Raw genomic sequence first — 26,204 nt, forward strand, 5'->3', positions numbered from 1 at the left:
AATTTATTTGAAACCCTAATAGTAATAACCTTTGAAGCAAAATTAATGTTCTCTTACCAATGCAAAAGGTATAATAATTAGGTGTTGACATTACAAGGAAAAGCATTCAGGTATTAATATTCAGGAGAAAACTTGCACACATCTGAATGTCTGAACATCTGAATAATTCCTGAATCACATATAAAAGCAAGAGATGGTAACGCTTCTTGTGTTGTTATATAGTATTTGTTACTACCATTTTGTGAATAAAGCTTTAGAATCACAATTACAATTTGACCCAATGAAATCACTCTATAGCACTGTTATAATGTAGTTTTTAATAGAATTAAAGTGTTACTTAAAAATGCTACTCCCGTGGAGGCTCATCCGATAAAATAATATAAAGAGTATGATGTGCAAATTGCAGTAATTGAAAGTAATAAAAAAGGCTTTCACTGGGTGTCTTCTTACAGGGGTCAGACCAATGGACAATGACTGATGATTGGCTGATTTTTGGCACATTATGCATGCGGACCTGTATGTGCTGTGTTAAACAATAAATAATTACAATTAAGATTTTGCAAAACACACTTTATTTACATGTATGATTATTATATTGCATAGGTCGTTTGAAAATGCTGATGGCCATCATAGCTTTTCACATAAAGAATAAATCAACTTTAAACTGACAACAGTCATTATTACATTACAATATTATGAGTTTACAGAAATTGCATATTCATTTTGGCTAAAATCCTGGTTACTTCTAATTTCTCGCTATAAAAATATACAGTAAATAGATATATGAAATACGCCTGTGACGAATACATCCTGCATAGATTGTGTATATTTACAGTACATTACACCATGTATCCGTTTGATATCTTTCTTTTAAAACAATGTGATTTCATTATACTAGCTCTGGATATAGACTGAAACTGATAAGGCTTCTTGCACTAATTTGTATTAACATGAATATAAGAGAATCTGTAGTAATATTTTAATGACTACTACTAGACAGTAGCCCTTTTTTTTATTAGCACTCATGCAGTTACATTAAAGGCTAAGTTCATTCAAAATGTACATTTTGTTTCAGGTTAATGCTAACAGGCTGACTCACACAATGGCTTCTTACATGGCTCTGGGACTCCAACTGTGGGATACTGCCACTGGAACACACTGCCACTGGTCTGGGGACCCTAAAATATGCTTTTCTGGAAGACCATGATTACCCGAGAAAAACTGAAATGTTTTAGCACATCAAAACAACTGCCCTTGATTAATTATTTGTAAATAATTGACCTATCAAATTGTCTCAATGGCATGCTATGGGAAATAAAGAATCTAAAATGCATATTCGCAAACATTGGCTGTTATTTATATTTAACGATGATGTTTAATTTAAAGAGCCCACCTTTATGTCTAGATATGGTAAAGCAGGACCTGAAAAAATACACTTTGTGTATTATCTGTTTTCAGATAAATACTATTTGTCCAAAAGGCTCAAACGCAATGTGAATACATTTTTATAGACCCACTAGCTTTGCAGTTCGTGTAGCTAACTACATTATCTATAGCTGCAAAACATCTCTACTAGCTGTTCTGGTTTTTAGTGGTATTAAAGCAATACTCACTCCGAGCCTAGCTGGAAAAAAAATACCTATAAATCAAAGTCTTTGTGGTATATAATAGGAGAAGAAACACCAATTTTTACAGAAACCTACTTAATGGACTCAATGACCCGAATACACAAAAACTAATATGTACTGTATATGTATATATACACAACCATGGACCAACTGTAACATGGCATGAGCAAAGCCAAACCCAAATACTAGCTACCGTTCAAACAAAATTAATGCACTGTTAAAGCAGAAGCAAACCCATGGATTTAACAATTTAAAAAAACATCTACACTCCTGACACATGTTGGGAATGCATTAGGGCTCATTTACACTTGCTTTAGCGTCAACACATAATAACGGCTAGTTTACACTTGCTTCAAAACAAGGCTTCGGCTTTGCTTCAAAAATTATACCCCATGTAGCTTTAGTGGTGCTTCAAAGCCTCTTCAAAGCCTCCATAGAAGTCTATGGCAAAGCTCGCTTGAAGCCCCACTGAAGCCCCACAAAGCCTCCTTGAAGCCTCACCGAAGCCTCACCGAAGCCCCATCGAAGTCCCATAGAGGCCCCACCGAAGCCTCATTGAAGCCTAATCAAAGCACCAAGCAAAAGCAAGGTGTAAACAGGACTGTAAGCTAACAATTTTATTTAGTGACAGGAGCTTTGACTGGCATTCACAGAGATGTAATAAAGCGTGTCCGAAGCCCTGTTTTGAAGCAAGTGTAAACTAGCCCTAACTGTTACATTGGTTGTTCTCTCAACCAAACTGTCACTGGTGTCATAAATGATCACATGTGCAGCATCATGGCAGTTGAAGATCAAACAGAGGTCAAGATGGCAGCTTCCTTGGCTAAAAATGATAGGAAAGTTTACTTCCACGTTTACAATGCAAAAGGTACAATAATTAGGTGTTGACATTATAAGGAAAAGCATTCAGGTATTATTCAGGTGAAAACTTGCACACATCTGAATGTCTGACATTCTGAATAATTCCTGAATCACACAGCAAAGCCAGAGATGGTAACGCTTTTTGTGTTATTATATAGTATTTGTCACTACCATTTTGAGAATAAAGGTTTAGATTCACAATTACAATTTTACCCATTGAAATCACTCTATAGCATTGTTATAATGTAGTTTTTAATAGAATAAAAGTGTTACTTAAAAATGTTACTCCCATGGAGGCTCATCGGATAAAATAACATAAAGATTAAGTATGATGTGCAAATTGCAGTAATTGAAATTAACCAATAGACATGCTGGTAGGTTAATTGGCTTCTGTCCAAAATTGGCCCTGGTATATGAATGTGAGTTGGGGACCTTGGATTGTGGGCTCCTTGAGGGTAGGAACAGATGCGAGTGTGTGATGTATGTGTGGAGCGCTGAGTAAATTGACGGCACTATATGGGTACCACACACTCACTCAGGTTGAACTGGATGGACTGTTGTCTTTATTCAGCCTTACTAACTAACTATGTAATTATGTAATAGGCTTTCACTGGGTGTCGTTTTACAGGGGCCAGACTCACAATTACAATTTTACCCAATGAAATCACTCTATAGCATTGTTATAATGTACAATTTTAATGGAATTTAAGCGGAACTCTACTTTTGTTGAGAAAAAACATTCCCCTCTGGGTGATCTATGTACATTGCATGGATTTGAACAAACTGTGTTGCAGATTCCTGACTTTTGTTATTCTGAAGAAATCACTGTGAGGGTTATTTACTAAAGCTGGAGAGTGCAACATTTGGTGCAACTCTGCATAGAAACCAATCAGATTTCAGGTTTTATTGCCAAAGCTTTATTGAGCAAGCTGAAATTAGAAGCTGATTGGCTACCACGCACAGCTGCACCAGATTCTGAGTGCACCAGCTTTAGAAAATCTCCCTCTGTGTGTTTGTCTGTGTCCGTGTGGAAAGTGAATCTAATGGGAGTGGTTTTATAGTTATCATTCAGCTGCTGCACCCGCAGGGCTCTAATGAGGAAAGAAAATTGCAAGCTCTGCATCCCTTTGGATGTGATTTTTTGGGAGTATCTCACCAAAAATGAATGTTCTTTTTAAGGGGATGCCTGAAATCTGATTTTTTACTAATATGTAAATAATTACACATACTAGTTTTTGCATATTCAGGTTGTTGAGACTTTTAAGTAGGTTTTTAGAAAAATTGGTGCTTCTTTTCTTTTTTTTCTTTTGTGAATCTGGCCTGACCTACAGTGTTTTCAAGGTAACAACAAAACTCAAGCTCTGGTATCTATGGTTATCTGTGAGTCCCATTCTTGGATCCTGATTGAATTTGTTAGTGGATGCCCTTAGATCCTACACGCCGGCATAAAATTGGACTTTTTGCCGTAATGTGCAAGTGTATATATAGCTAATTTGCACATTATGGGCTGGAATCTTCAGCTTCTTCTTGATTCATTGGAATATTGTAACCCAGCATCTGGCACTTACTTCATCTTACTGATGACAGGATTGTACATTGAGCTGTGCATGTGCAGCTGTCAGTGTGCAATTATTAAAAATGGATAGCAGGCAGGAGAACAAATTTTACACTAGAAGAGATATAAATAGTCTCTTTTACTATACATACCTTCTAGAATTCTTTTAAATTCAACTATAGTTCCAGTTTAAGGCATATCTTAACCTATAAACAGAAAATGTACTATATTACAGTGTATTAGTTCTTTTATGTGGTGGCTTCATTGTGTTTTTTTGTTTTTTTAAACGATTTTCCAATTATTTGCAGTTGTTGATCTTTCCAGTAACACACTTCTTGTCATTGAGTAACAATGGTCATTCACTTGTCATATAGATGAAAGAGCAGTGTTATCCTCATAGGCTGCTCTCTTGATTTGGACTAGAAACACCTTTTCTATATAGCCATGACATAGGTAGGAAGGGGTCATGTCGTTCACAGGAAGTTGGGGAAGCTGATAACACCGGGGGAGATTTACTGAAATTGGTGTACACAGAATCAGCTGTGCATAGTAACCAATCAGCTTCTAGGTTTAATTGACACAGCTTAATTGAACAAGCTGAAGTTGGAAGCTGATTGGTTACTACTCACAGCTGCACCAGATTTTGTGTGCACCAGTTTTAGTAAATCTCCTCCACTGTTTTAGATTTCAGTTAAGTAAACTGGAAGTTACAAGAATGATAGATTGCTGTTAAGATCAACATTTTTCTATGCTTTCAGAAGTTGTACTTAGCCTGGAAAAAGAAAACCAATGCTGCCATCTTATCTAAGCAAGCTACAATATATAACATTTTTCTTGGGTTTAGATACACTTTAATTTATGAAGTTGAGAATAACTCAACTGCCCTTTGCAGCATACCCCTTCCAAAATGTAATTGTCAAATGCCAAAATTTCAGTGCCTATTGGGCAGTTGAAAGGCAAGGCTTAGTGTCACGAGGGGGTGGAATTTAATCTTGACTTTGCCAGAAGTGAAAGCTCCAAGTACAACCTTGACTAGGATTTAGAATTGCCTGCACTTCTGCATTGTTGTTACCTTAGAAACATTTTTGTGAAATATTGTAGCCAGAAGGCCATCAGATCTTTGGATATGCTGTAGGAATGTGCACCATATAAAATATCATTCAAATATATTCACAAATGTCACAAGATGAACTCTGTATAACAGCAAAATTGATTTGTGTGAGTTATAACAAACCCATATTTAGCTAACAAATCTTCAAGATATGAGCTCCTTAAAAATGAGGTACAATATGTTTGTTGTTGAAGAATTCAAATTAATGTGCAAGTTGAAGACTTAGCATCATTGGTCCCTCCACCTCCAGCAGCAGCAGCTGTGAATAAAAAACATGATTTTATATATTAGAGATACTTCCTTTAAAAATGTCATTTTAAAGCAAATATTGACATAGGTAAATTGGGTATTTAAGAGGAAGTAGACATAGACTACAAAATATATTCTGGGGAAAAAAGACTATAAAATATATATTTTTTTAAGTATACTTTAGAAGAGTAACTCAGCTTAGCGTAAATTATACTTGTTGACATAATTCTATGCTTACTGGCAGGAAATGCAGTTCATAATGCATTCATTGTATGTATACTGTGTGGAGTTGACTTACTAAAGGCAAATAGACTGTTTGCTTTGCAAGAAAAGTTGCACTTTGCAAGGGAATTGTCCTTGGGGCTTAATGAACCTGGTGAAATTACAAATTGCAAAGGACACCCAATCATGTGCAAGGAAAATAAAAAAGCATTTTAAATTGCACACGATTGGGTGATGGAAGTCAACAGAGCTGCACCTCATTCACTAATCTCTGGGGAAAATTAAACTTACCTTGCAAAACGAGCAGCCTATTTGTCTTAGTAAATAAACCACTGTGTGTCTTACCAACTCTTTACCTATTTCCGCAGCTAATTATCAATTGTTTTCATGTCATGATAGGGAGGGATATGGTGGTAGATCATCAAGTGTTACATAAATGTTCAAAAACTTGGGAAATTAAGTAAAGAAAGGGTATGTTAAAATCATGACTATAGTATTAGTAATTTCTTTTTTTAAATCTTTTTTATTCAATACTCTCTGGTGCCTCTCCGGGCACTAGGGACTGAAGTCAGTGATTTTGCCGGCTTACCATAGAGCTGATCGGGAACAGGAACGCCCCCAATCATCTCTATGGTATTAGAATTAGCAATGGATATTTTGTCACTTATGGTTTCTGCAGAATGTAAACAAGCCATTGTTGGCTTTGAAAAAGCATCTGCACAAACCGATCTTGGTTTAATTAGATGCATTCAGGGCAGTGGAGAGATTTGGGGTCCAATAGAACCCAGATGTCTCAGTAAAGTGGACCATGTTTACACTCCTTGTGATAGCAATAGAAGTGGCAAATGCATTTGTAGGTCCTGCACACATATGTAAACAGTGTTCACGCCACACATGTGAGGTTTTGTCACAAACCTTATAGCGAGAGCAATAATTTTAGCACTAAACCTCCTATGTAACTCTAAACTGGTAACCTGTAAAGGCTTTTAAAGCATCACCTCTGGAGATTTTTAAGTACCGTAGTTTGTCACCATTGCACAGGCGTGCGCAATTTTAATTCTAATGTACGACATGTAAGGTATCTATTCACTTGGCGTAACATTGTATTTTATTTTTTACCAAACAATTGGGTATTATATTGTGTTTTTGTGCACTAAGATTCAAAAAAGTGTACTTTTTTCCAAAAACTTGCGCGGAAAAACCACTGCGCAAATACTGTCTAGCATTAAAGAAATGCAACACACACCATTTTATTCTCTAGGGGAGATATACTACTCTATATAAATATATATATTTAATATATGTTTATATGGCTTTAAGAGCAAAACATAGTTGCACAAATAATTTTGTTAAAATATTGTTTGAAACACTGCAACTGGGAAACACGGTGTGTTACCGTGTAATGCCATGCATTACTTAAGAATATGCCATGTCACCTGGGCAATTAAGGACATCTGATTGAAAATAAATTGACTGACTAACTAAAGTGACTTTAGCAAAAGAGGATTTAAGAAGCTTATGGATTAAGGGCGATATAATTAAATATGTTGTTCAGGTCTAGGAAACAAGTTCAGTAGGTAAAAGACCATGTTCATGCTGTTTGGGCTTTTATTGATAATCTATTAACTTTATTTAATCATAGAGTATTACTTTACCCATTAAATTAAGTTATAACTTTATTAAATTATTAATTAATTATTGGACACAGGACACTGACTCAGTTTTATATAATGATTACATTTGATACTTGGGCAACCAATTTACTGAAGCAATTACAAATTCAAAGACTGTTTTTTTAATGTCAGTATTGTTGCACATAGAGAGTAATACCTTAATATGCTAAATATTACAAATATCCCCATATAAGTAGAATATCCTTGAGTCACTCATGAAACATACTGATAATTAAACTATCTGAGATTCATTACAGTATTTGTACACCAGGTGAACTGGTAATTTCTCCAAACAAAAATAAGTAAGAGCTACATAGTACCCCTACTCATTCACAAAAAATTGTAAATAAACACACTGAAGCACTTTGACAAATCCTTTATTATTAAAAATGGTCTATGATGTAAATTCATGGTCAATCACATCTTCCAGTAATGTAGACGCACCTCAATCACGATGCATGATGACCTGCTTTAACCTCCCTGGCGGTATGATTATGTCCGATTTTTGATGCCAAAAGCGGTACATTGTTTCGCATGGAAATTTGGCATTTTATATTGTAGGCCTGTAATTCTTAGGAATAACACACTTAAATCTGTACAAACAAGAGTCTAGTAGACATCCCGGGTATGATAAAGTTTGAAACACGAAATAATAAATTATAATATAATAAATAACTATAAATAATTATAACAAATAATAATATAATAATAATAATAATAATAAAATGTATTCACTGAAATTTGCTTAGCTGCAGAATTGTCGCTGTCATTACTTTCAGTGTTTGATGACAAATTTCCCCACAAATCACTATGTCTGAATTCTGCAAGTGATTCTAATTTATTATCGCTGTTTTCTAGCTGGTCTAAAACCACTTTTGACATAAAGGGACACTTTTTGCTATGGACAATCTCCAGTTTCCAGGCAGTAAGAACAGTATATATAATATAAAACTACATGCAGGGCATTGGACAAAGCACTAGGGACAAAAGGGATGTGAAATAATTTGATACAGTAATGTAATCTGTAAAATTACAGTGTACTGTGTTATGTGTTTTTAACTTTTTGTATTTGGCGCCGGGCTCAGTCCCCGTGCGTCCTGGCGCACGCAAGGAACGGAGCTCGGCACTGTGATAGATTGAGCAGAGGACACGGCTCGCACACACAGCGGGAGGACATCGCAGGATCCTGGGGACAAGGTAAGTAACTTTGCCTGGATCCTGCGATGCGATCCCGAGTGTGGCTTGGGGTTACCGCTTTTGGTATGGAAAATTCACCCCGACCCACACAGGGAGGTTAATAAACAACATGTGAACCGCTGGCACAATCTGTACCTGATGACTGCTCACCATGAATGACAGCTCCCTAGCTGACAGCTTAATGTAAACAAAGTGTGGGGTATTCCAGACGACCTCACTGATCATCAAGGTCATGTCCATGTTTGGTCGATGACAACACCCAGGATACCCCAATCCGTTGTTGACATTCAGCTGTAGGGCCCAGGAACTGTCATTCACAGTGAGCAGTCAATGTGAGAGGATCGAGTCAGCATTCATTGTGTGTTTTTCTTTTGGCAGTTGTCATTCTACATCACTGGATAACGTGACTGATGATTGATTAAAATTGTGGGACATTTTTGCTGGGTTTTCTTTCTACTGAAAGACTTGTCAAGGAGTGGACATTTGTTTATTTGTTCCCCCTCCTTGGCAAACCTTTTCATGGGATGGTGGGAGAGGTCTCACATCTTTGGATTTGACAGTCCCTGTCATTCAGACACTTTATTTTACTGTCGCTACATAGATGATCTGCTCTTCATTGTCTCCAGTGATGTGAATAGTTTGAATGACTGCTTTGTTTATATGAATGACAACAGTTTAAATTTAAGATTCACTGGACACTGGGATTTCAAGTCCATTGCTTTTCTTGATGTCACACTGACAGGCATGGAAAGCAGAATCATAACTATCTGCAGGCAATGCCTTGCTAAGAGTTGACTGTAGTCACCCCAAACACGCTTTGAGAGGCATACCAGTTGGTCAATTTTTTAAATTAAAGCGCATCTGTAGTGAGGAGACTATGTTTAACACAGAGGTGACAGACATGACCCAGCACTTTGAGGACAGGGGCTATTCTAGACCCGTCCTCAATAGAGCAATCAATATTGCTGAGAGCACGTCACGCGATGTTTTGTTACAGGATAAGAATAAAAATAAAAATACAACCACAAACAGATTTAGAACTAGAAGTAAATTCAGGGACGATTTCAGTTCATAGACTGAGGCTCCTATCTTTTCAACTCCTTTTAGCTCTGAGTTTGACAAAATTAAGAATGAGGCTTTTAAGTATTTATCTGTGTTATTCAATGACCCTAAACATGCTCAGATATTGTCTAAGGGGGTTAAAACCGTTTCTTGTAGAGCACCCACCTTGGGTAGATCATTGTCTCCCAGTTTATATTTCAACAAAAAACACCAATCGCATTGGCTACAGTTTAGAGGCACTTTTAAATGTGGCACTAATGGATGTTCATGTTGCGCCCATATTAAAAGGGGCGACATTATTTGTTCGACTACAATAAATAGACAATCTAAGCTCTTATCCTTTATTAACTGCAATAAGAGGTATTTGGTCTACATTATCACTTGTTAATTGTGCCAAATGCAATACGTGGGTCGCACTACATGTAGACTGAGGGACCGCCTCCATGACCATATCTATGACATAGAAAAGAATCATGCTACTAATGTTGCTAGAAATTGGAATGACAGTCACAATAAAGATGTCTCCAGCCTCATTATTCAGGGGGTAGAGAAGGTGGTGTCACCAGTAAGAGGTGGGGATAAATGTAGGAGTCTGTGCAAAAAGGAGGTATACTGGATATTTTCTTTTAACACTAGAAAACTGGCTGGTTTAAATTTTGAATGGGATGTTTCCCACTTCTACAAATGAAGAGCCCTGTCCTGTCTTCCTCCTTTATTGCACATTTGTATATGTGTTAACATTGCTTTAGAGTAGCTCCATCTCTGCTCTATGGCATTCACTAATGCATGTTTCACAATTATGCGTCTATACATACATTTATATACACATATACAATATTGGAGATGTTGGTTACCTTCTATGTACTTAGTGGGCATATATCTCTCTATATGATCATAGCTTCTGTGCGACGTCATCTTGTGCAATTTCATCTTGTGCAACTTCATCTTGTGAAATAATCCTAATTTCTTTGAGCCATCTATATTCCTTCTTTTTAGTCCTCCACTTTGTGTGTGTGTGTGTGTGTGTAGGGGGGGGGGGGGGGTCCGTTGGTTTTATATGTCTTTGATGTGTTCTTGGTTTGTTGGGAGATGGATTTGGATATTTATAAATGACACATTGTAGGATTGTTGCGATTCGGGTGTCCCTCCACACACAGCCTTGATGTGTGTGTCGGTTTGCCGAAATTGTCATTAGTCTATCCCTATCACTCCTGGAATGCATCACATTTTGTATTTTTGGTATAGTTGATATATCTTGCATGTATGTATATATACATACATGCATGCGTTTACTCATATGATATATAATGAATTTTTTTTATTTTGTCATGTTATCTATTTATTTATTCATTATTTTTATTAATGGATTTTCCTCCTTTTTTGACTTCATATCAATATTTTGTGTTTTTCTTTTTCTTTTTCTTGTTTGCACGCATATGTGTATCGTCTTAGGTAAATGTGTTTATTTATATATACATAATTTCTCTTATATATACATTTTCTATGACATATATACTTTGGTTTAGCTTCTTTATGCTCCTCTACACTATATTTATATATTTTTATATAATTTTTAAAACTTTTTTGGTAAGAGTGAGCATCTTTTGGCATACCAAGGGTTACAGGGCGTTGTGGCTGCACCTCTCCTTTGGTGCAATTGCTTCAACTGCCCTGATTGCCTTTTTTAATTTTTTATTGGTTACAGTACATCTGTAGGTTCAATGCAGATAGGCTCAATCTTTGAATAGTGTGTGTGTATATATATATATACAGTATCTCACAAAAGTGAGTACACTCCTCACATTGTTGTAAATGTTTTATTATATCTTTTCATGTTACAACACTGAAGAAATTACACTTTGCTACAATGTAAAGTAGTGAGTGTTCAGCTTGTATCGCAGTGTAAATTTGCTGTCCCCTCAAAATAACTCAACACACAGCCATTAATGTCTAAACCATTGGCAACAAAAGTACACCCCTAAGTGAAAATGTCCAAAATGGGCCCAATTAGCCATTTTCCCTCCCCGATGTCATGTGACTCGTTAGTGTTAGAAGGTCTCAGGTGTGAATGGGGAGCAGGTGTGTTAAATTTGGTGTTATCGCTCTCACTCTCTCATACTGGTCACTGGAAGTTTGACATGGCACCTCAAGGCAAAGAACTCTCTGAGGATCTGAAAAAAGAATTGTTGCTCTACATAAAGATGGCCTAGGCTATAAGAAGATTGCCAAGATTGCCAAGACCCCGAAACTGAGCTGCAGCACCGGACAGGTTCCACTCAGAACAGGCCTCGCCATGGTCAACCAAAGAAGTTGAGTGCACATGCTCAGCATCATATCCAGAGGTTGTCTTACAATGTAGCAAAGTGTCATTTCCTCAGTGTTGTCATATACAGTGGTAAAAATATATAATAAAATATTTTCAAAAATATGAGGGGTGTACTCACTTTTGTGAGATACTGTATATGTTTTTAGACATGTACCTTCAGCTATGACTAAGCACCCGTAAGGGGTGTGAAACACGTCAGTTAATTCATCCACTGTCCTTAATTGCTCTATGGACTGATTTTATTCAATAAAGACATTTTCCACTGGAGTGCGTCTGTCCAGATTTCCTCTATTGCATGTGCTCTATACACAGAGCCAGCAACCAGGCTGTGCAGGGGAGGTGAGGTCTTGGTATTTGGTCATCGACCAAACATGGTCATGCCCATGTTTGGTCGATGACACCACCCAGGATACCTCACTACATTGTTGACATTCAGCTGTAGGGCCCAGAAACTGTCATTCACAGTGAGCAATCATAGTCAGTGGATCGAATCAGCATTCATTGTGTTTTTCTTTTGGCAGTTGTCATTCTACATCACTGGATAACGTGACTGATGATTGATTAAATTTGTAGGACATTTTTGCGGGGTTTTCTTTTTACTGAAGGACTTGTCAAGGAGTGGACGTTTGTTTATTGACTAGTTATAAGATTTTTTTTGAAGAAATGAGTAGAGGTACTATGTACCACTTACTCATTCACATAAGAGGGAAAATGAGAATCTGGGGGCTTCCAGATTCCAAAAATCCTCCTGTGTGCCAACTCCCACTACAACCAGTCCAGGGTTGTGGGGAAGTGGACCCTAGTCCTCATCAACATGGGAAGAAGGTAATTTTGAAAGAAAGGTCCCCACTTGCAAGGCACCCTCCCAATGATGAGAGCATGTGGCCTGATATGGTTCAGGAGGAGGCAGCCTGTGCTTGTCTACCTTTTATCCTAGCTAGTGTATTTCTTCATATGCATTGCTAAGATTCTCAAAGCTTTGTCACACAGCACAATCCTGTCTAACAGGGCAGGAGTCCTAATTTTTCCCTGACGCAGTTAAAGTGGAGCTCCACCAAAAGGGGAAGTTCCACTTTAGGCACTCCTCCCCACTCGCCTGCCACATTTGCCATGTAACTTTTTTGTGTGGGGGGGAGCGGGTACCTAATTTTGACAGGTACCTGCTCCCACTTCCACTCGGATTGCCTAATCTGAGCAGAAGTTCTTCTCTCCCCCTCTTTCTCTGCAGTCATCTGGGACACATCACAGGTCCCAGAAGACTGTTAGACCATTCAGCAGGCGCAGTGCGACTTGACTCTCTGCAAGCTGTCACAGCGGGTACCCACAGTTGAAATGCCAGAACTGGGGAGAGGAGAGGGAGAGAAGTGACGGTTCAGATGACCACATCGCTGGATCCTGGGACAGGTGAGTGTGTGTTTATTAAAAGTCAGCAGCTAACTTTTTGTAGCTGCTGACTTTTAATAAACACAGAAACAACTGGAGCTCCTCTTTAAGTAATACTTACAGGTCTTGCTCTCTCTCCAGCCTGTGATTGGACAGTAAAAGGAGGAGCAGCTGACTGATGAGATCATATTTCCTTAACTGTTCTTTCTCCTCCTATCAGCATGCCCCATTAGTACTACAGCACAACTATTTTGCTGACATTTTTTTTTAAACAATCACTTTTATTATTGGTGACTATGGATGAGCTTGATGTTTGGGTTGAACATCGGGTGTTCCCCCGTTCGCAGAACAGCGAACATTATGGGGCGTTCGCTGCAAATTCCAGCGCCGCGGAACACCCGATAATGCACTGCGAGATCGCAGTGCATTGCTGTATGATGATTGGCCAAAGCATGCACCTGACCTGCATGCCAATCACAGCGCCCTCTGCTAAGAAGCCATAATTGGTTTATAGGCAGGGTGCCTTTGGCCAGTCATGGCTCAGGAGGACTAAGTCCATGCCCTACACTATATAAGGCAGCTTACACTGCGGCCCTGTGTAGTGTTGTTGGCGTGAACAGAGAGATAGCTTGAGTTACGTCAAGCAGGCAGTTTATTTGATATATATATATATATATATACAGTCAGTCTAGTGTATATATATATATATATATATATATATATATATATATATATACTCTGCATTTAGCATAGAAGCACAGTATCTCACAAAAGTGAGTACACCCCTCACATTTTTGTAAATTAAGTATACAGCTTGTATAACAGTGTAAATTTGCTGTCCCCTCAAAATAACTCAACACAGCCATTAATGTCTTAACTGTTGGCACCAAAAGTGAGTACACCCCTAATTGAAAATGTCCAAATTGGGCCCAAAGTGTCAATATTTTGTGTGGCCACCATTATTTTCCAGGACTGCCTTAACACTCTTGGGCATGGCATTCACCAGAGCTACACAGGTTGCCACTGGAGTTCTCTTCCACTCCTCCATGATCACAGGGCTGGTAGATGTTAGAGACCTTGTGCTCCTCCACCATCCATTTGAGGATGCCCCACAGATGCTCAATAGGGTTTAGGTCTGAAAACATGGTTGGCCAGTGACCAGTCCATCACCTTTACCCTCAGCTTCTTTAGCAAGGCAGTGGTCATCTTGGAGGTGTGTTTAGGATGGTTATCATGTTGGAATACTGCCCTGTGGCCCAGTCTCCAAAGGGAGGGATCATGCTCTGCTTCAGTATGTCAGAGTACATGTTGGCATTCATGGTTCCCTCAATGAACTGTAGCTCCCCAGTGCCGGCAGCACTCATGCAGCCCCAGACCATGACACTCCCACCACCATGCTTGACTGTAGGCAAGACACATTTGTATTTGCACTCCTCAAATGGTTGCTGCCACACACGCTTGACACCTTCTGAACCAAATAAGTTTATCTTGGTCTCATCAGACCACAGGACATGGTTCCAGTAATCCATGTCCTTAGTCTGCTTGTCTTCAGCAAACTTTTTTGCGTTTTTTTTGTGCATCATTTTTAGAAGAGGCTTCCTTTTGGGAGGACAGCCATGCAGACCAATTTGATGCAGTGTGCCTCGTGTGGTCTGAGCACTGACAGGCTGACCCACCACCCTTTCAACCTCTGCAGCAATGATGGCAACACTCATACGTCTATTTTCCAAAGACAATCTCTGGATATGACATTGAGCACGTGCACTCAACTTCTTTGGTCGACCATGGCGAGGCCTGTTCTGAGTGGAACCTGTACTGTTAAATCATGTATGGTCTTGGACACCGTGCTGCAGCTCAGGGTCTTGGCAATCTTCTTATAGCCTAGGCCATCTTTATGTAGAGCAACAATTCTTTTTTTCAGATCCTCACCGGGGCAGGAAAATGGCTAATTGGGCCCAGTTTGGACATTTTCACTTAGGGGTGTACTCACTTTGGTTGCCAGCGGTTTAGACATTAATGGCTGCGTGTTGAGTTATTTTGAGGGGACAGCAAATTTACACTGTTGTACAAGCTGCACACTCACTATTTTACATTGTAGCAAAGTGTAATTTCTTCGGTGTTGTCACATGAAAAGATATAATGAAAAGATATAATAAAATTATAATAAAATATCTACAAAAATGTGAGGGGTGTACACACACACAGTCTCATACATATATATATATATATATATATATATATATATATATATATATATATATATACACTCTGCATCCAGTAGCCTATATCTACAGTACATTCTGTGGTGTACTGTTTCTAATACACTTAAGGCGGTGTCTTAATATATATTTATATATACTCGGCATCCAGTGTAGCCTATATCTACAGTGCATTCTGTGGTGTACTGTTTGTAATACACTTCAGGAGGTGTACACAGTATCTAATACAGTGTGTACAGTGTCTACTACACTTCTGGTGGTGTACACAGTATAAAATACAGTGCAGCCATAGTACAGTTGCTAATACTTTTCTGGTGGTGTACACAGTATCTAATACAGTGTTTACAGCGTCTACTGTGTGTACTGTAGTACAGTTGCTAATACAGTGCAGGCGGTGTACACAGTATCTAATACAGTTTGTACAGTTTCTACTACACTTCTGGTGGTGTACACAGTACACAATACAGTGCAGCCATAGTACAGTTGCTGATACAGTGCAGGCATTGTACACAGTATCTAATACAGTGTGTACAGTTTCTACTACACTTCTGGTGGTGTACACAGTACACAATACAGTGCAGCCGTAGTACAGTTGCTAATACTTTTCTGGTGGTGTACACAGTATCTAATACAGTGTGTACAGTTTGTACTACACGTCTGGTGGTGTACAGAGTACACAATACAGTGCAGCCGTAGTACAGTTGCTAATACTTTTCTGGTGGCGTACACAGTATCTAATACAGTGTGTACAATGTCTGCTACACTTCTGGTGGTGTACACAGTATAAAATACAGTGCAGCCGTAGTACAGGTGCTAATACAGTGCAGGCGGTGTACACAGTATCTAATACAGTGTGTACAGTTTCTACTACACTTCTGGTGGTGTACACAGTATCTAATACAGTGTGTACAATGTCTGCTACACTTCTGGTGGTGTACACAGTATAAAATACAGGCAGCCGTAGTACAGGTGCTAATACAGTGCAGGCGGTGTACACAGTATCTAATACAGTGTGTACAGTTTCTACTATACTTCTGGTGGTGTACACAGTACACAATACAGTGCAGCCGTACTACATTTGCTAATACAGTGCAGGCGATGTACACAGTATCTAATACAGTGTGTACAGTTTCTACTACACTTCTGGTGGTGTACACAGTACACAATACAGTGCAGCTGTAGTACAGTTTCTACTACTTTTCTGGTGGTGTACACAATATCTAATACAGTGTGTACAGTTTCTACTACACTTCTGGTGGTGTACATAGTATAAAATACAGTGCAGCCGTAGTACAGTTGCTAATACAGTGCAGGCAGTGTACACAGTATTTAATCAGTGTGTACAGTTTCTACTACACTTCTGGTGGTGTATCTAATACAGTATAGTATCTAATACAGTGTAGTGTGGTGTTACAAAACAAAATATACATCATGTCCGGAAGGCCACCAAGGAGAGGCAGACGCTCACAAGCCACTAAAAGAGGGCAAGCAGCCTCTGTGTCTACAGTCAACAGTGCTGGTCGTGGACATGGTGCATCCTCTGCAGGTGGCCGTGGGGCATGCTTGTCCTTTTATTCTGCTGCTGGCCGTGTTTTTGAGCCTGAACATGCAGAAGAGTTGGTGGAGTGGATAACAAAGCCGTCCTCATCCTCCTCACCCTCTGTCACCCAGGCTGAGATTAATTTGCCTTCCAACGCAGCTGCCAAAACAGCCTATTCCACCGGCTCCTTGTCCACAGTCACTCCTTCCATAGCCCCACCATCATGCATGGAGGAGTCCCCAGAATTATTCGACCACAGTGTCGGGTACATACTGTTGGAGGATGTGCAGTGATTTGAAGGCTCCGATGTTGGTTCCCAGGTTGAGGATTGGCGTATCCTGAGCCTAGAGAGAGGGGGTGCCCAAGAAGGACAAGAAACTGACAGTCATGTTCCCCCAGCTGCCAAGTTTGCTCCAGTGACGAGGAGGGAGGGGGTGATGAGGTCACTGACTGTACTTGGGTGCCTGAGAGAAGAGAGGAGGAGGAAGAGGCACAATTCCAATTCCAGGCAGGATGTCCTCTAGGGGGTAGCTTACGGGCAGCCACCCTATTGCATCACACCGCAGAGCTCCGCAGTTGCTGGGCGCTGCTGACTTTTAAAGGTTCCTTTGGTGTGGGCCTTTTTCCACACGTGTGCAGCAGATCACACCATTGCTGTTTGCAACCTATGTCTGAAGTGGGTCAAGCGTGGCCAAAACAGCAGCCGCTTAGGCACCACATGCTTGACCAGACATATGACGACCTGCCATGCAGTCCATTGGCAACAGCACTTGAAAGACCCACATCAAAGAAAATGGCGGACTTCTCCTTGCTCCTCATCTGGGATCTCCAACCCCACTATATCTCCAGTCCTCTCAAAAACTTGCACTGAGAGGAATGAAGGTATAGCAATAGGTGTCCCAGGTACTTGCAGCCAATCTGCTAGCATTACACCACCATCTGATTTTAGCAGGAAAATTTCCCTACCCCAGTTGCTGAACCATAAAAAGAAATTTGGTCCCAGCCATCCACATGCTGAGCGTCTAAATGTTCGCTTGGCCATACTGCTAGCACTGCAACTGCTGCTTTTTCAGCTGGTAGACTCTGCCCCCTTTCGTGAATTTGTGGAATGTGTTGTACCTCAGTGGCAGGTTCCAAAACGCCATTTCTTTTCACGGAAGGCCATTCCAGCTCTATACCGTCATGTGGAAGGCAATGTTTTGGCCTCATTGGACAGGGCAGTCAGCAGTAAGGTGCATATTACCGCTGACTCATGATCCAGCAGGCATGGGCAGGGACATTACCTTCACAGGGCACTGGGTAACTCTGCTGGCTGCTGAGAAGGATGCAGGACAGTGTTCAGTATTGTTGGAGCTTGTTCCACCACCACGCCTCCAAAATGCTAGTAGTAATTCTGCCACAGCTCTCTCCTCCATCCCCTCGTCTTCTTCTTCCTCTATGGCCTCTTCTGCAGATTTGTCCTCTGAACCAGCGGTGCTCTGTAAGCGTTCAAGGGGCTACACAAGCAGTAAGGCAAAAAGACGCCATGCTTGAGTTGGTTTGCTTAGGGGACAGGAGCTACACTGGGGCAGAGATTCTGGCAGCTCTGCAGGGGCAGGCTCAGAGGTGGTTGACGCCATGCCACCGTCAGCCAGGGATGGTTGTATGCGACAATGGCACCAACCTTCTCTCTGCCCTCCGACAGGGACACTTAACCCATGTTCCATGTTTGGCACACATCTTGAATTTGGTGGTGCAGCAGTTCTTGATCAGGTACCCAGGCTTACAGGATCTCCTGAGGCAGGCCAGAAAAGTCTATGGTAATTTCCGCCGGTCATACAATGCCAGTACTCAGGTAGCTGACATTCAAAGGGAATGCAACCTGCCCACCAACCGCATCATTTGTGACATGCCCACCAGGTTGAACTCAACGTTGGCAATGCTGCAGTGGCTGCACATGCAGCAGAGGGCCATCAATGAGTACCTGTGTGAGTATGGCACCAGGACAGGGTCAGGGGAGCTTGGCTTCTTTTCGCCACGCCAGTGGCTATTGATCAAGGATGCATGAATTGTCCTGTCACCATTTGATGAGGCCACAAGGATGGTGAGCAGGGACAATGCATGCATCAGTGACACTGTCCCTCTAGTCTTCCTGTTGGAGCACACGCTTCATGGAATCATGGACAGGACACTTGAGGCAGAACAGCGGGAGGAAGAGGAGGACTTCCTTACCTCTTAAGGCCCGCCAAGCACACAGGAAGAAGAGGAGGAGGATTGTGTCAGCGTAGACGCGGAGGATAACACTCAGCAGCAGTCTTCAAGGGGTGGTTTTCAGTCCCCAGAAATCCAAGGAGTTGTACTTGCCTGGGAGGAGGTTGTTATGGATCATGTGATTCTTAGTGACCCAGAGGACTCAGAATCGAATGCCTCTGCAAGCTTGCGCTGCATGGCCTCCCTGATTCTGCAAAGCCTACAAAAGGACCCTAGGATTCGTGGTATCAAGAAAAGGGATAATTACTGGCTGGCAACCCTTCTTGATCCACGTTACAAGGGTAAGGTTGCAGAACTCATCCTGCCTTCACTGAAGGAGCAGAAGATAAAACCTCTTCAGGAGGCCTTGAAGAAAGGTTTGTGCAATGCGTTTCCAGACCCTGGGAGGTTACAATTTCCTGGTGCTAGACAATGTGTTGCTGAGGCTTTGTTCAGTCAGAGGAAGAGCGGTGGAGAAGATGGCTGGCTAACCGATGCCTTTAAACAATTTTTCAGTCCTCAGCGCCAAGGTCTGATTGGTTCAAGCAACCATCGTTAGCATCTGCATTACATGGTGCAGGAATATCTAGGGGCAAGAGCAGACCTGGAGACCTTTCCAACAGAGCATCCACTGGGTTACTGGGTCTTGGGGATGGACCACTGGCCAGAACTTGGTCAATATGCAATTGAGCTACTGGCCTGTCCCACATCCAGCGTTCTTACTGAATGCACATTCAGTGCTGCTGGAGGGTTTGTAATGGATCATAGAGTGCGCCTGTCCACAGACTCCTTTGATAGGCTCACATGCCTAAAAACTAATCAGTCTTGGATCAGCAGCTATCAAATACCTGATGCTGATGTAACTGATTGAATTTTCTATGGATGTGGGATCCCTTGAAGACTGCCTATGCTGACTATCCTATTCCTCCTCAATCTTGATGATGCTAGCTTCCAAAAATATTTTTGGTTTAGGGCACCACCACCACCACCCAAGGCCCAATTTTTCTGCCCCTGTTTAACAGGGGCATGTAATTACAATTTTTGATGCAATATTTCACAGCAGGGCCCGTTCCTGTGCCCAACAAGAGTAACTGTGAGGGCTTACAATGTTGTGGCACCACCACCACCACCCAAGGCCCATGTTTTCTGCCCCTGTTTAACAGGGGCATGTAATTACAATTTTTGATATAATATTTCACAGCAGGGCCCATTCCTGCACCCAACAAGATAAACTGTGAGGGCTTACAGTGTTCTGATACCACCACCACCACCAAAAGCCCAATTTTTCTGCCCCTGTTTAACAGGGGCATGTAATTACAATTTTTGATATAGTATTTCACAGCAGGGCCCGTTCCTGCACTTACCAAGAGTAACTGTGAGGGCTTACAGTGTTCTGGTACCACCAACACCTAAGGCCCAATTTTCTGCAGAGTATATAGGGCAGGCCGTATAGTATATATACTGCTGTTCAGAGTATAAGTTGCCTGGGGGGGCTGGGGGATCCCCACGTTATATATTTTTTTAAATTTGGGTTTGGGGTTCCCCTTAATATCCATACCAGACCCAAAGGGCCTGGTAATGGACTGGGGGGGGAACCCATGCCATTTTTTTCAATGATTTTCATCTATATTGCTGGGATCTGACAATGCATTACAGCCGCGAGAAGTTTTGAATTACTTTTTTTTCCTTTAGAAATGTAAATTTGCTGTGGTATTGTTAAACATGGGAAAATTGCGCCATTTTACAGGCATACTATAGACACCCCCCAGGCACGATATTTAAAGGAATATTTCATTTTTATTGTTTCACTTTAAGCATTATTTAAAAAAAAAATTTGCATTGATACTTGACCCCTGGGGCAGGACCCGGGTCCCCAGACACTTTTTATAGCAATAACTTGCATATAAGCTTTTAAAATTAGCACTTTTGATTTTTCACATTCGTGTCCCATAGACTTTAATGGTGTCCGTGTGTTCAAACAAATTTTTTGCCCGTTCGCATTTTCTGCTTCAAACCGAACCGGGGGGTGTTCGGCTCATCCCTATTGGTGACCATGGTAAATAAAGAATACATGAACAAAACTACTACACATTCCTATACATAGATAGATTCCTCTCATTCAACCCTGCAGGCTGGACATAAGAAATCTCTCAATTGCCCCATCCACACCAAACAGCATGGGCAAAGGTATCTACCCTGCCAGCTGTTGTATTCAAACAGCCATGGCACCTGTGGCTGTCTGTATACCCAAACAATGATTGCATCTGATTGGGTGCAATCACTTTTTGTCCAACAATTTTCCATCTGGCTCCATTACTTCAAGTTTGTTAAGGCGTGTGGTGCTGACATATCAACCCACAGCTTAAATTTTAGTTGATTTTAGCTGGAGCTGTAAATAGAAAATGGTGATCTAGTTAGAGAGTAAATAGAAAATCAGGTCACATTATACCGTGAACCCACCCACCAATGTCAGTAATGTCACTACCATCTAATAGGGGTAATAGGGATGCACTAGTTCAACAAATCCTTCCAGCATATAAATCTCTTTACCTTAAATGTATTGTAAAAACGATAATGTCTGGGAATGCTGTCCTCCGTCTGGTAACTGTTTTAATATATTAGAATAATCCCCACTACAAAACAGTGTCAGTAGCAATCTGTCACTTCTACACTACATTATTGGCTTTTGTTTAGGTACTCGGGCCATGGTGATCTGTCTAGCCCCAGTAAAGCTTACATTGGCCATTTACAATGTAACTCATTGTTCATTTAGGAAGCAGCCAGCAGAAGACTTAATGAAGTCACCTTAGCTTTGATGATTCCACATAAAACAACAGAGAACCAGTTTAAATGTAACTAATTAACTAAACAATACCACTGGATAAATACTTTTCATTATGTGCATTCTTGAGTATTTCTGTGACAGCTACTCTAGGAGCTGCTAATGCAGATTCTACTTATAGACAAAAAGTATAATATGCCGATCCAACCAAAACTCATTTTAGGTCTATGAGTATCCTTACCAGTTTTGTATTTTAGACATACTGTATAATAAGTATATAATAAGCAAACCTATAAATATTTATCCTTTTTACATGTTCTGTTACTTAAAGGATAAATGCACCCTGAACTTCATTGGCCTGATTTGCTAAAGGAGTTGAGAATCTTCACTCAAAAAAATTGTGTATATACTCACTTCAAATTTCCAATCATGTGATGTGCTTCTGCACATGACTGGGTATTCAAAGTGAACAGAAATTCACTTTTTACATGATTGGATAATTGAAGTGATTATTCATACAATCTTTTAATGAAGATTTCCAACTCTTTTTGTAAATCTGCTTCTATGTGAATAAAGTAATTGTAGCCTATACCTTAATTTTCAAGATATACTACAATCAATTGCCCACTGTTCAAGAACAGCACAGTGGGGTTGATTTAAAAAACCTAGAGAGTGCAAAATCTGGTGAAGCTGTACATGTTAGCCAATCAGCTTCTAACTCCAGCTTGTTCAATAAAGCTTTGACAATAAAACCTGGAAGCTGATTGGTTTTTATGCAGAGCTGCACCAGATTTTTCTCTCTCTAGTTTTAGTAAATCAATTCCAGTGTCTATGACCTCTGGTACACCTATTTACTATTCATATATGGTGCATGCACCAAACCAAAGTCATCTGGCCAGTGGCCACGAAGAATAATAGCAATTTAACGCAAACCTCTAGTGACATTTAATGCTGTAATCTGCCCTTGTAAAGTAATAGCAGGCATCCCCAGGTGCTTGCAAAAAGGGCCAATATTCTTCTGAAAAACCCATGGAGCCTTCCTTTCTGAAGATGGTGCATAGTCCTACACCATCCCACCTTCTCCATTTCCTGATTAGCCAGTAAAGCCATCAATGACATTGTTGGACCAATAAGGAGGTACAGAAGGTCTGGGGTGGTTCCAAGCATCAAATAAACTAGGAAGCTAATATTTGTTTATTAGAGCACCCCGGAGTGCACTTATCCCTAAAGCAGAATTAAACTCCTAGGCTAGCATCTAGGGGTTTTACCATGATGTGCAAATATGCTCAGCTAATATGCACATTATGGCAGGCAAAGCACCCTCCTCCAGTGCTGCTGCAAGAGCCACAATACCCTTGTCCCTGATGCTGACAACTCCATCTGGTTTTCTTCTGCGTGCAGTGTCTTTGATCATCTTGATTGGCTGGCCAGAGATGACACAATTTTCAAAACATGGGGGTGTAATTTATCTTGGCACCCGGCAGTTGCCAGCATTGTACACTGAGCTGCACATGTGTGGCTCAATGTACATTTAGAAAAAGCATTGCTGGCAGGCAGGTAGGACGATTTTTTACAGAAAATACATACAAAAAATCTTGTCTGAAATCAATGTTTTTTCAAATAGGAGTTTAGTTGAACATTACTGAAATGAAATTCACACGAGGCACCATAAATGTACATTGGTTGCACACCTTTTTTAGCAGCTAATTCTTCTTCCTTCTTCTTCTTCTCCTCTTCAATTGTTTTCATTTTGGCTTCATATTCATCTGCCAGAGCTTTCCACTCCTTTCTGTTATTCAGCAAACCATCCAACATTGGCTGGATCTCCTCATGGAATCGAGAAAACTCCTAAGAAGCAATGAAACAGCCCATGTAAGTATCGCTTGTTTGTTGTAGCCATCATACCACATTGAGAGGAGGCCCAAAGATGAACTCAGGTTAATTTTACATAGGAACTTTTATATTGCACTGATGGGAGCACTGACATTTGTTTTTAATATCATATTCAAAGACGTTTGTAAACTGAGGTTGTCCCCTTTCTACTTTTGCAAAAAGAAGTTAATAGCAGAAGTCTTCTGAAGGCTGTCAAAAATATATGCCACTGTAGATGACAGCATGCTACTGACTTCCATCTCCAGCCATAAACAAACATAGATCTCCCTGAGTAATCTAATATTAATGGATATTGACTGTTTTCTATTTTGATTTCAGTGTCAGAGTTTTACATTCTTCTACAATACTAGAAGTTTAAAAATGTTCCTCTGCTGAAAAAAATTATAAGGAACCATTGAGCACAGCAGCTAACACAGAAGATGGACACTCCTGACAGTGTGAGTTTCTCAGGCTTCAGTGGACAATTCCCCTTCAATTAAGCAGTGTTCAGCAGGATAGTGGAAAAGAAAAGTATAAGATTAGATTGTTTGTGGATAGGGATTGCACTTCAAAAGCTTTATATATTTGATAAAATTCTGTTGAACTTCTTAGTGCTATATAAATCAATACAATAAACAACATTTCTAAATATGTGAAATATTTCATACCATAACAATACTAAACCACCATATTGTTATGGCAATAGGCAGCTATCAGTAAGTGGTTGGATTGTGTCATCATGGCTGGTCTCAAGTTTTTTTTTTTTCGCAGATCCAGTTTTTATGTTTTTTTATATCAGTGTATTGCCAAAACAGTGAATAAATGACTATGGTTATTACATCATAGCTTCTGACAAGTTACTGAAACATTTATGAAACTCAACTGTTTAGTTTGTTTTCACTTACAATAACTTATTTAAAAAAAAATAATAAAAAACACATAATAGCAAAAACTGCCTTCAGGAAAATAAATAGCTTCATAGAATAGAAATGTTTTACCATTATTGTGTTGAAAAGATTAACTGCCCATAAAAAAATAAAATAAATAAAATTAGGCAGAAATTATAAAGTAATCATCATCTAAATCCTTAAATTTCTCCAGGAAAAAATGATACATTTTTAAATCAGACTGTAGTTATTAGTAATTTTCCAAAGGCCCTATGGCTATGGAGCAAAAATACATAGAACAATATTGTGAAAAAAGTCAAATGCACCTTACTGCAGCAGTTCTTCTGATATCTTGATTATGTTTGTACAGCGAATTAAAAGTGCATACCCTTTGTATGCTTATGTCTGTTTTTTGTAAATTACCTTATAAACGAAGGTGCACACAAAGTCAATAAAACCACACTGGAGCTTTGGCAGTTCCGCAGACTTGTTTCTGTCCATCATTGGCTGTCAAAGAAAAATATTTTTTTTATGAAAAAAAAACTGTACTACTCCACTGTATCATTGCTGCCAGCATGACTAGCAAGATATGTCACATCAAAAGCTGAATAATCATTCTAATTCTGAAACATTTTTTAAGAGTGTTTTAGATTTTTTCTAAAAAAAAAGCCCTTTAAAGAAATATTACATACAATATAAACTAATAATAGAAAAAAACACAAATAAATGCATTATTACCTTTAATTAGAAGCCATTATAAACCCTATTAACCGGAGGTCTTTGATGCCTAGATGCTCAGGCCAAATTAACAGCAACAACATGTGTTGGTTAACTTAAAAAACTCTATAGGCCATATTTATAAATTGTAAATGTGATGCTGCACACAGAAGTTTTTTTACCTTCATGCATAGAATGCATTCAATTTAAAAAACTTCAGCCTTCAGAACCACTTTAAGGTGAATGTAGCTGTATTAGTGCACTTGGAACAACACATTTGAGTACTGTCCGTGATACTTTTTTTATTTGCAGTTAAATATTCAGGACAAGTGTTTGGGGATCTACCCCATCTTTTAAGGTCCAAGTAGAAACATAGAAAAGTGACAGCAGAAAAAGACAGAGTAGTCAAGTTTTTTTTGTTTTGCTTTGTTTTTGTTTGTTTCTGTACGTTTTTTATTTGTTCTTGTTTGTTTGTTTTTATTTTGGTTTTTTTTTGGTTTTTTACTTAAAATGTTTTGCAACCTGTAATTACTTATGGTTTCTTATGTGTGTGTAATACTTGTGTCCCTCTAGCTACAATAAACCCTCTTAGAAAAAGGTGGTAGACTCCTGAATGCTTGTCATGAAAATAAACTGTTACTGCAATAAAAAAGTATTACAAACAGTACACAACTGTGCTGATTAGCTGTTA

At 39.6% G+C, this 26,204-nt stretch overlaps 1 protein-coding gene across 1 annotated transcript in view; it reads right to left on the minus strand.

Annotated features, from left to right (window-relative positions):
* Window positions 1-571: 571 nt before the first annotated feature.
* The window catches only part of LOC141106602 (rod cGMP-specific 3',5'-cyclic phosphodiesterase subunit beta-like), a 134,242-nt gene continuing 108,609 nt past the window's right edge, over window positions 572-26,204 (minus strand). The window contains exons 20-22 of the mRNA XM_073597516.1: window positions 25,220-25,303; window positions 23,729-23,885; window positions 572-5,414 (exon numbers count right to left, since the gene is read on the minus strand). Coding sequence (XP_073453617.1) covers window positions 5,353-5,414; window positions 23,729-23,885; window positions 25,220-25,303 — 303 coding nt within the window. The 3' untranslated portion in view covers window positions 572-5,352. The remainder of the gene's footprint in view (window positions 5,415-23,728; window positions 23,886-25,219; window positions 25,304-26,204) is intronic.

Source organism: Aquarana catesbeiana, linkage group LG01 (assembly GCF_042186555.1).
Source record: "Aquarana catesbeiana isolate 2022-GZ linkage group LG01, ASM4218655v1, whole genome shotgun sequence".
In the NCBI taxonomy this organism is placed as follows: domain Eukaryota; kingdom Metazoa; phylum Chordata; class Amphibia; order Anura; family Ranidae; genus Aquarana; species Aquarana catesbeiana.